Genomic DNA, 12,029 nt, shown 5'->3' with positions numbered 1-12,029 from the left:
GGCAAGGCTATTCCAGAGCTCGATGAATCTGAAGAGGAGGGAGGTCCCCAGTTTTCCTGGGTGGGAGATGTCTTTTAGTGAGGGGAAGGATAATTTTAGTTTTTGGGTGGGTCTGATAACAAGCATGAGGAGAAATTACTGTCACTACACCACAAAATGTAGACAATAACTAGGAGCATGTTCCTTTACTCACTGTTTGTAGGTCAAAACCACTGCGTGTAACCACAAACCGAAAGGCACTAGCCAGCGGCTTAAGGGCGCAAACGCCTGTCAGGTGCAAAAATTACACGACAGGTTCAGTGAGCGTAAGGCAGGAAAATCAGGGCAGGTCTGAGAAAATCATCCATAAAGAATGTAGTAACATGGGGAATTATATAAAAGCGCAATGCACACGCAAACCACATATTTGAGAACTGCAAGAATTAGAGCACATTCTTAATAAAAATAAAACCAGTCAATGCTGGCATTCAGTCCATGGGGTTGGACGGCACAGAGATTAAAAATCCAATATTGCTCCTTTTGTTATAACAAAAGCTGTCTGTCACCTCTCCGTGGATTAGTCAGAATATAGTCTAAAACCAAGCATTGGAATTGAAAAAAATCATGATTATGAAGACTACAATGTTGAACAAGAGGAGCAGAAACCACGCCCCTATCCAGGGTACCCCTATGCTCATTGAGACGTAAATGTAGTGGGTGTGAAGTTTGGCCTACGTATATGAGATTACAGGGGCAAATGATGTCGTCAGATTCACATGTGGTCTGAAATCTTAACTGGTATCTTTTCCCATCTCTCGAGTTGACAAATTCAGTGCAACTCAACCTAATATCACAATTGATGCACTTGCCACACAGACCATCTCGACTCATGTATTAGTCTACAAATCGCTTTTTTATCCAGATGTAATCTGTATGGTACCCCAGAATGTGATTTTAATATCTTTTAGGACCCCTGAGGAAGGAGTGTTTATTCAAAATACAAACCGTGTCGGGTCCTAGTTTATCACCTTTTTTGGACCATATTTTGGATACAAACTGTTTTTAAGTAATGTTTGATGATGAAAGACTTGGCATCTTGTGTATCTTCTCTAAAGAACTTACTTACATATACACCTTGCCTAGTGGTTAGAACTACAGCCTCAGCACCCTGAGTTTCTGGGTTCAAACCCATGCTGCTCCTTGTGACCCTGGGCAAGTCAATTAATACCCCATTGCCCCAGGTACATTAGGTAGAGTGTGAGCCCAGCAGGACAGATGGGGGAACATAAGAACATAAGCAATGCCTCCGCTGGGTCAGACCTGAGGTCCATCATGCCCAGCAGTCCGCTCATGTGGCGGCCCAACAGGTTCAGGACCTGTGCAGTAATCCTCTATCTATACCCCTCTATCTCCTTTTCCAGCAGGAAATTGTCCAATCCTTTCTTAAACCCCAGTACCGTACTCTGCCCTATTACGTCCTTTGGAAGCGCATTCCAGGTGTCCACCACACGCTGGGTAAAGAAGAACTTCCTAGCATTCGTTTTGAATCTGTCCCCTTTCAACTTTTCCGAATGCCCTCTTGTTCTTTTAATTTTTGAAAGTTTGAAGAATCTGTCCCTCTCTACTCTCTCTATGCCCTTCATGATCTTGTAAGTCTCTATCATATCCCCTCTAAGTCTCCTCTTCTCCAGGGAAAAGAGACCCAGTTTCTCCAATCTCTCAGCGTATAAAAGGTTTTCCATCCCTTTTATCAGATGTGTCGCTCTCCTCTGAACCCTCTCGAGTAACGCCATATCCTTCTTAAGGTACGGCAACCAATATTGGACGCAGTACTCCATTTACGGACGCACCATCGCCCGATACAACGGCAGGATAACTTCTTTCGTTCTGGTTGTAATACCCTTCTTGATTATATCTAGCATTCTATTCGCTCTCTTAGCAGCTGCTGTGCACTGTGCCATCGGCTTCATTGTCATGTCCACCAATACCCCCAAGTCCCTTTATTGGGTACTCTCATTCAATAAAATCCCTCCCATCGTATAGTTGTACCTTGGGTTTCTCCTTCCAACATGTAATACTTTACATTTCTCAACGTTGAACTTCATCTGCCATCTCGTCGCCCATTCCCCTAATTTGTTCAAGTCCCTTTGCAATTCTTTGCAGTCCTCTTTATTCCGAGCTCCACTAAATAGTTGGATGTCATCCGCAAATTTTATTATCTCACACTTCGTCCCTGTTTCTAGATCATTTATGAATATATTAAATAGCAGCAGTCCGAGTACCAAGCCCTGCGGGACACCACTCGTGACCCTCCTCCAGTCCGAGTAGTGGCCCTTCACTCCTACCCTCTGTTTTTTACCCGCAAACCAGTTTCTGATCCATCTATGTACGTCTCCTTCCACCCTATGGTTCTTCAGTTTCTGGAGTAGACGTTCATGAGGCACCTTGTCAAAGGCTTTTTGGAAATCTAGGTATATGATGTCTATGGGGTCTCCTCTGTCTATCCGTTTGTTAATTCCTTCGAAGAAGTGCAATAAGTTAGTTAGGCACGATCTCCCCTTGAAGAAACCATGTTGGCTGGTTATCAGAAGTTCGTTTCTTTCAAAATGTTCATCGATGTTTTCTTTTATCAATGCTTCCGCCATTTTCCCCGGAACCGAGGTCAGACTCACCGGTCTGTAGTTTCCCGGGTCACCTCTTGATCCCTTTTTAAAGATGGGCATAATGTTGGCTATCTTCCAATCCTCCGGGATCACACCTGTTTTCAGGGATAGGTTGCAAATTTGCTGCAGCACTTGAATGTGATCCACCTAGAAACTTACTGATAATGTGGAATAAAAGTGTTACAAACAAACAAATAAATATATGTAAAGTCTTGAAGAACTACCACCAACATCAAAAAGTCCTGCTGAAATACCTGCAGATGCGATTCTTGACGATTGCTCTTATGAAAACCCAAGTCGTTTTCTGTTAAGTCCAGTCTCTCCAGCAGTGTAGCTCTCTCTACCAGTAAATAAGCAATCTGTTCACTTGGATTGCTGTGCGCAATGTCAGACAGCCCCTCCTGATCCAGCATCTCCTCCACCTCTTTTGCTTGTTCTTCTAAAAATACAAAACCAAATCACGCACATTATATAACAGTGCATAACATGTACCTGATTTCTATTTAGATACAATTTTACTAGAAAAAAACATATGTGCAGAGATTACTTTTTCAGATCTATGCACAATTTTCCATCCCACTCTAAAACATAGAAACATGATGGCAGTTAAAGGCCAAATGGCCCATCTAGTCTGCCCATCTGCAGTAACCATTATCTCTTCCTCTCTCTAAGAGATCCCACGTGCCTATCCTGTGCCTTCTTGAATTCAGACACAGATGTACACAACCAATGACAAAAATCCTCTGTTTGGACAGCATGAAAAAATGGGAGGATTGTGGTGACCTATTGGTTAGAGCAGTGGTTCTTAAACCTATCCTGATGGACACCCAACCAGTCAGGTTTTCAAGATATCCCTAAAGAATATGCACAAGGCATATTCACATACAACAGAGGTGACAGGCATGCAAATCTGCCTCATTAGGGATATCTTTTTTTTTTTTTTTAATTTCTTTATTCTTTTTCAAACTTACATCAAGTGCACAAAAAGAACAACATGAAATACTATCGTATAACACTTGAACATCATACATTATATTCTTAATATGTAAATTAATTAAAAACCCTCCCCCTCCCATCTTTCTATACAATCATTAAAACTATCATATTCCTTCAAAATTTCAATTTCGCTACATCTTATCTTCCAATCCCCCCACCCCCCTATGTATATTATCAAAGCGCTGTGACCTTGGGTAAGTTACCATTTTAGTGCAGGCTCTAACATATGCAATTTGTTCTTTAGAGCCCTTAAGGCACCACATAAATGCTGAGATAAAGAAAAGAAATACCATGTTGAACTTGTAAGTGTTCCAGTTTAGTTCTGAGTTGCTCATTTTCTGTTTCATACTTCGAGGCGAGACCTTCTCTTTCCTCTGTCATATTACGGACATGATCTACGTAATTCTCCACCTAGAAGGAAAACATTGAATATTTGTCTTCCTTAAACTGTGCTCACTTTCACATGAAATGGTAACAAAAACTCAAAAATGGAAGTAAAACGAATTAAACCAAGTCCACTAAAGGTAAGAACAAAAAGTCTCTATGTGTGAAGACAACACTATTGCAATAAATTCTCAAACATCAATAGTCAACAATTTTCCACAAAATATTATAATATATCTAAAAAGAAACAAGCTAGATTTTCCCATTGAGAGTGATTATTGCTCCCACAGAGAAAAGATAAGGACATGGATATGGTGTGTGCTCTTCAAATTCGTCATGCCATTCACAAATATTGGCTTATGCTCAGCTTCCAAACACAATTCAAAGAAACACCTAAGTTTGTCTTCAAGAGGAGTAGAAGTTTAAGTGAATTACTTTCACAGAAGTCGGAGCATCTACCAAGTGGGTATTTTCATTTTGGACACTGTATATATCGTTCTTATGCTTTACTTACTGATCATCTGATTATTCCAAGCACTGACAACTGTTTTGAGTTATACACACACACACACACAACTCAAGTCATTTATTGCATTCTATGACCTTGTCATAAATATTATATTGATCAAACTTACTGGGCTATCAAGTTTCAGATTGCTGCTTATGCACTGGAAGACTTGAAGCACCTTTGGTGGCTTACTGACAAGATATCCAGCATACCATTTGATTTTAAATTTGCAATGTGGTTCTGCACGTTGGCTTTATAAAGAACAAAAGTTTATTAACCAACAGGACATCATTCCACGTCGTGATAAAGATAATGATTGGCCTATGGGACATTTATTGCATTTTGATTTAATTATTATAAATGCTGCCTTTAAGTTATCAATATGACTCTGGTTATGTCCTTTGAGTTATTAAGTTTTGAATTGTTGATATTTTGGCAGAACTGAAGCACTTTCAGTGGCCCGCTGGCAAAATGTCTGACACACGATATTTGATTTTAAATTTGCTGTTATTTTGTATGTTCAATCCTTACATGGGGACATGTTTTTTATGTCATGGTTAAGTCAGCGCATTTCGTCAGTTAACTTAGCACTCTGTAGAAGGCTGATGTTGCCCCTGGTAAGTCACTGGTATTACATTTTTATTTCAGTTTCCAATTGAGTGTTTTTATTCAGGTTACATATTAGTATTTTGTTTTTTGGCTGTTTTGTTATATTCTTTGAAGCACTGCTCATTTTGTGCTGAAACAAAACTCTCTTTTCTTTTAATAGAGTCATAATAGTTCTTTCCCCTGAGGAAAACATGATAAAAAGGAGAGTAGTTTTTTTTTTGAGTAAGGGAAGTCATTTTGAGAAAAGCAGTTGAATTTATTTCCGAGTTGATGATAGTTTAGTGAACAATCCAGCTTCAGTGACTTTTGTAACTTTATACAAAGAAAATGTCAAGAGTAAGATAAGTACTGCAGTTATATTTGAAAGTATCTTTTTGATGATAAGAACATAAGCAGTGCCTCTGCTGGGTCAGACCAGAGGTCCATCATGCCCAGCAGTCCGCTCTATCCTTCTTAAGGTACGGCGACCAATATTGGACGCAGTACTCCAAATACGGGCGCACCATCACCCGATACAACAGCAGGATTACTTCTTTCGTTCTGCTTGTAATACCTTTCTTGATAATATCTAGCAATCTATTTGCCTTTTAGAGGCCGCTGTGCACTGTGCTGACGGCTTCATTGTCTTGTCCGCTATTACCCCCAAGTCCTTTTCTAGGGTACTTTCACCCATTACCAGCCCTCCCATCGTATAGCTGTACTTCGGGTTTCTGTTTCCTACATGCAAGACTTTACATTTCTCTACATTAAACTTCATCTGCCATCTCGTCGCCCACTCTCCTAGTTTGTTCAGGTATCAGTGACTTGTGTATTCTTATAAAAGAAAATAATCAAGACTGAAACACATACTGAAATGTTTGACTTCATTTCTTTGTTTTTCATATTTGTGCAGCTTGATCACACATGATGGTCGCAAAGTATCACCAGCTTGATTTACTGAATTAGAGCACTTTTCACTGAGCACATTCACAGTAAATTATTTGCAGATATCTTATATTGTCGATTGTTGTTGTTTGAGAATTTATTACAATATTGTTGTCGTAACAGATATAGAATTTTTGTAAACAATAGAGATAGTCAGCAAATGAGTTAGTGCTGCTGATGGAGTATTCTTCTGATGGCTAACTACAGATTCATTAACAAAATACACCATTTCCATGAACCTCACTTCTTTCATTTCCTCAGCTTGCTGCTGTATGAGCTTTTCCAGGTCCTGGGTGGCCGACCATCGTTTGCCTTCACTGTGCTGAAACAGGCCCCATAGATATAAGAGTTGCTCACTGGGAGCTGCAAAGGGGTCAAGTCCTTCTTCTTTCAGGGTGTCCAATATATCTTCCAGTTGAATCTTTTCCTTAGAAACAAAATTATAAGAAGCAGAAACAACTGTATTATGTTCCACCCTAAGCATGAAACGATAAAGAAGCAGTTTTCCTTGGAATGCCATTGGTAAAGACAGTGAGGCTAGCAACAGCACAGAAGGTGGGTATTTTTCTTATTTTGTCACACTTTTGTGAACTGTTTTTCCTAAAGAGGAATGTCTTTTGATACTGGAGTCCCAAAACTGAAGATTATCTATTTTCTTTTTTTAAAAAATTGGAATCATTTATGAGATGTCACCAAGGAAGTTCTTGTATGGGCTGATAGATTACAAACAGATGTCTATTGGTACCAGAACCGGTATGTGTCCGTAAGAATAACTTGTATCATACACTATAACTTTCTGTGTGTCAAATTAGGTATAACTTGTCCTGGAAACCTTGTATCGTAAGGACAACCATAGCAAATTGTAACCAGTAACCAGCAAGTATCAAGTTAGGATAAAGGCTAAGAAAATAAATGAATAAATAAAATCTCCCGCCCATTGCCTAATCCAAAGCATTCTGAGGATGGAGACAGAACACGACAAAATCTTGCTCCGGACTCTACTAATGTTATTCAGGGCCATCAGCCATAAAGTCAATCCCCTCCATGACTAGCTACAGGCACACTTCGTCGTCCCAGGGACTCTGCTACGATAGGCACCTTAAACCCCAAGGCTTCAAACTGACGTTTATGAACTACATCAACCCTGTGGTCCTACGCACCCTTCAACTACAACTCCTCACTAGGGAGGGAAGTATACTTGGTGACCTGAGATGCTAGTGAGTCCATCGGCTGAAATTCAGGAGCCATGGGATACAGCCTTGTCATCATAGCCCTCTAGGACCTCCCATTGCTCCGTAATTAAACCAGTCAGATCTAGATGTGAGGGAAAAAAATGAAGTCTCAGCCTAGCAAGCACTCATACTCGAACATTACACAGCTGCAGTCTACGGAGTTTAACTCCCACAGTGACTATGGGATAAGCTCCATTAATGATATCGCCTTAAACAGGTTGCGTACTATTGGGTCCTCTTCCTGCTCAAGGGGGACTATAGTAAAGGCATGGAATCTGACTTCCAGTCCCCCTCCGTCTTTACCTGACTGGTCCTTTGGTTCTTGCTCAGGAATCTCTGCCATAGAGAATGCACTTGAAGAGAACAGGTCCCCTTGCAGGGTCACCATTGCTTCCTCAGCAGTTACCAGAGTTCCCCAAAAATGTAAGTAAGCTTTCCAGAGCAGACTCATAAATTCTGGGGTAAATCCCAGACCAACCTTTGCAGCACCCTTAGGGCTGCTCTTTGCCGTCTCCTGGACTCTGCTGGTTCCACACACCTGCACTTCACCCGATCACTCTCCAAAGTCTTTGGAGGCATTCTTTTGCCGGAACAAGGAGTCCTCTGTAATCCCCCAGCCTTATGGGTACCAGAAAGATCCAAGCCTGCATCCCCTGCTCCTCCCTCATAAGCCCTGTGGCAAGTGGTACATGGCCGCTTTTCATCCATCCGTCCATCGCAAATCTCGCATGATATAGGGGTATCTCCATTAGAGGAGTTCATTCCAAGTGATTTTGAGCAAAACTGAGTTGTTGTTTTTTGAGGCAGATGGAGGCTTTTAATCAAAATCACAAAAATCCAAGATGGCTGCTGTGGCAGTATGGTCATGCTAAAAATGATTCGGGAAAATCCCCTAAAGGGTCAAAAAATTCTGGGAAGGGGTTTTGGGTGTGGGGGACCCTTGATACAGCCCCAGAAATACTGTCTGTACTGGGCTAGCCTGCTTCAGCTGTCAGCAAAACTGAAATTGGAGAAGACACTGCCTCAATCAGCAAACCAAGTCCACTGGCTGAGATCTTCAGGCTGCCAGTTAGACATAAAGCCTGACTGAGGCCTCAAACCACACGAATCCACGCATGAGCAAGGGGAGGAATTTATGCAACCGGCATCCATTAAGCCATGTTGGAATGACACTGGGGCCAAACAGCCTGTACTCAAATACCTGATAAATCAGGATGTGAGCTAGCTTCAAGGGGAACGAACCCCGAGCTCCACAAGTCCAAATGCAGGTTGGATGGACAGTAACCCTGAGGGTTGCCTTGCCAGCTGCAGACTACTTTCACAGAGTCTGCGTTCTCTCTCAGGTAGAGCTGCCTCAGGGTCATCTCTAGCATTGAAAGCCTCAAACTCAAATAAACCCCCCCATAAATAATAAAATGATATCAAAGCAGATCAGAATTACATCTTCTCAATTCGCTTGCAGAAGGAAAAAACTGAAGGGGGCTCTACAGCACTGGAGAAGGAGGCGGAGCTGAAGAATGTAAGATTTCATTCTTCTGCAATCAACTTGTGAGTATGGGAATATTACCTATTGTCAGGACTCATATGCCCATTGTGAACCTTGTGTGAGCCCTGAGCTCGCTGCTCTAGACTCTCATCCATCTCTGTGTCCACTCTGAAAGGGCTGGCTCCTGGAGAAAAATTGGTTCTATTGCATACTGCTCATTTTCCCTAGCTTATATCTCCTGGACTTCCTGAACTAACTCCCTAGTGGATAAACCATGACTTGATAATCTGAGGCAATCCTCTGGAGTCCCACAAACTCTTCACCAGTTTATCCTGATCCTCTTCAAAACAACAAAGAGCGCTTCAAAAAATAGCTTGCTTAGCAGAGCCTTTGAGGTCAACGTAGACCAGCTCCTCAACTATAGAAAGTGATGTGTTGACACCAACAGCAATAATCTCAGTTTAAGTCTAAATGAAGTCCGACCTATAGGCTAATCCCATCTTAATCTGATCTACTTCCAAGAGCCAGCTGTTCCGCCTCCTAGGGAAACCTTAGGCAACTGCTCAGCCCAGCAAACACACTTGGGCCACACAGCCCTGTTGACTAGAGGGCTGGAGATACCACCTCAAAGGGCTGCTTTAATAGCAACTCCATCCAGCAAGCTTGAGAGTTTTTCAGAGCTGTCCTTCCCTCTATGGAAATCATTATCTTAGGTGCAGCAAGACCAGCGCATATACCTTTGGAAGACAATAACTTTCTTTTTGCTCTACTGGGATTGGATAGAGACTAGTCATAGACTGACCTACTTTGAACCCCACATCCAGGATCTCCTATTTGGCCACTATTATCTCCTTGGTTGTTCAGTGCACTGAATTGGTTCTGGAGGGCTTCTCAATACCCTTCAAAAGTGAATCTTCAACCTTCACAAATTTCCACTGGATGCTCCTTGAAGATTCTGAGAACTGCAAGAACTTGAAATATTGGTGCAAGCAACCCCCTTCTTGGTGGAAAATAAGCACCACTGGTAGAAATCTTCATGGAGTTTTGCCTGTGGATATGCAGAGTCTGCTGGGTTGAGCAAATTTGTTAATTGATTGGCTGCCAAGTACCCCTCCCTGGAGGAGATAGCCAAGTCCATGTATCTTGGTACTACACCTGGACTTTATACAAAAAGCCTTGTGCACCTGCATGACAAACTCTGCACTACTCCCAGGCCCAATCACCTGCTACTGTTCCCCCATGAAAAGAACTGAGCTGCCAGGCAGATATTCTCACATGTGGGTGATGTCAGATAGTGCAAAAGTGCACAGGCACTTTAAGAGTTTAAAAGCTTTCAGACTGCTCACACCGTGCATGCGCGAATGCCTTCCCGCCCGATGAGGGCTCATAAGCAAGCTAAGAAATCAAACAGGGGAGGTGGAAGGGATGAGAATATCTGCCTGCTGTCTTCAGATAACACCTGTTATGGTAAGTAACTGTGCTTTATCCTAGGACAAGCAGGCAGCATATTCTCACATGTGAGGCTCCCTAGCTTACTGCAATGAGATGGAAGGAGAGTTGACCATTAGGAAGAAAATAGTTTCTGTAATACTGCTTGGCCGAATGACCTTCTCATCTGGAATAGAATTCTAGATAGTAGTGAGATGTGAAAGTTGGGATTGAGGACCAAGTGGCTGTCTTGCAAATTTCATTAATGTGAGAGGATCGTAAGAAAACCACTGAAGTTGCCATCGCTCGAACATTGTGTGCTGTAATACGTCCCTCGAGGTGCAATTCAGCCTGAGTATAGCAGAAAGAAATACAGGGCACTAGCCATGTAGAAATAGTTCTCTTGGTGACAGGTCAGCCTAGTTTGTTGGAATCAAGGGAGTTCAACAGTTGAGGTAAAGTACTGTGCAACTTAGTTTTTTGCAGACAGTACGCCAAAGCACACTTACAGTCCAATGTTTGAAGAGTTGCTTCTCCAGGATGAGAATGAGGCTTTGGAAAGAAGACTGGAAGCATAATGGATTGATTCAGATAAAATTCCAAGAACCTTTGGAAGAAATTTAGGATGAGTCCAAAGAACCAACTTGTCAAGGTGAAATACTAAAACGGTGGGTTGGAAATCAATGCTTAAAAGTTTAGTAACTTGACGAGCTGAAGTGAGAAACTTAAGATGAGTAGACACTAGTGGCTCAAAGGATGGTTTCATCAACTTGGCCAGGACTACATTAAGATTCCAGATAACTGGCAGGTGGTTTCAACGGAGATTTGGAATTAAAAAGTCCTTTAATAAACCTAGAAACCAGAGGATAAGTGGCAAGAAGTTGATTGTTGACAAGAGTATGGAACACACCAGTAGCCCTGAGATGAACTCTGACTGAAGTGGTTTTGAGGCCAGAAACGGAAAAATGGAGAAGGTAATCAGAACTGAAGGAAGTGAAGATGATGAAGGTTCTTTGTGATGAAGAGAACACCAGGAAGAAAACGTGTCTACTTTTGTGGATAGCCCTGCTGTGTAGGTGGTTTTATGGATACAGCAATAATGGCCTGAACAGGATCAGAAATAAAAAGCTGTGAAAGTTACACTGAAAAGGTACCAAGCTGTCAAGTGCAGAGACTGTAGATTGGAATGTAACATGGATCCATGACTCTATGTGAGAAGAGATGGAAAGATCTATAACAAAATCAGATCCTTGACAGTCAAATGAAGAAGGGAGAACCAAAGTTGACTGGGCCACCAAGGAACTATCAGGATCATGGTGGCTGAGTCTCTCTTGAGCAAGACCAAGATCTCCAGAATGAGAGGGGGATTGATGAAAATGATAAAAGAATTTGCCTCAAAACATTGTGGAGAGTATTGCCTGGAGCAAAATTGAAGCAACTTGTGAGTGAGAGGATTTGTAAAAGGAGCTCCCCAAGGAAATGCAGTCAACAGTGTTGAATAAAGAATTAGTATCTCTTGCTGCCCCAAAAAAGTTTTTACTGTAATCTAAGCCATTCCTTTCAGGACAGAAAATACACAAAGCATAGCCCTTGTTTATAGAGATTTATCTAGATGAAAAGGTTTATAGATAACATGGTAAGGCTGGATTTTTGTCCTTATTGTTTTTGTTCCAGGTACTACCATTTAGAGTCCCACATAAGGTATTGAAACAAATTCAAAGAGCTTTCTCGACCTTTATTTGGGGCAGGAAACACCCTATACTCTCGCTTAGGATGCTTACTAGCAGGGAGGGTGAGCAGTTCCCAACATACTGTGATAC

The 12,029-nt window shown here is 41.7% G+C and overlaps 1 protein-coding gene across 8 annotated transcripts in view; it reads right to left on the bottom strand.

The window, feature by feature from the left end:
• CCDC30 (coiled-coil domain containing 30) overlaps window positions 1-12,029 on the bottom strand; it is a 76,910-nt gene that overhangs the window by 51,521 nt on the left and 13,360 nt on the right. For 5 of the 8 annotated variants that reach the window (XM_033921800.1, XM_033921803.1, XM_033921804.1 and 2 more), the window contains exons 3-5: window positions 6,308-6,490; window positions 3,929-4,049; window positions 2,897-3,081 (exon numbers count right to left, since the gene is read on the bottom strand). In XM_033921800.1, coding sequence (XP_033777691.1) covers window positions 2,897-3,081; window positions 3,929-4,049; window positions 6,308-6,490 — 489 coding nt within the window. The remainder of the gene's footprint in view (window positions 1-2,896; window positions 3,082-3,928; window positions 4,050-6,307; window positions 6,491-12,029) is intronic. The other 3 variants (XM_033921805.1, XM_033921806.1, XM_033921808.1) reach the window with 1 other exon arrangement.

The sequence above is a fragment of the Geotrypetes seraphini genome, chromosome 15 (assembly GCF_902459505.1).
Source record: "Geotrypetes seraphini chromosome 15, aGeoSer1.1, whole genome shotgun sequence".
Lineage (NCBI taxonomy): Eukaryota > Metazoa > Chordata > Amphibia > Gymnophiona > Dermophiidae > Geotrypetes > Geotrypetes seraphini.
This window is presented reverse-complemented; position numbering and strand designations above follow the sequence as displayed.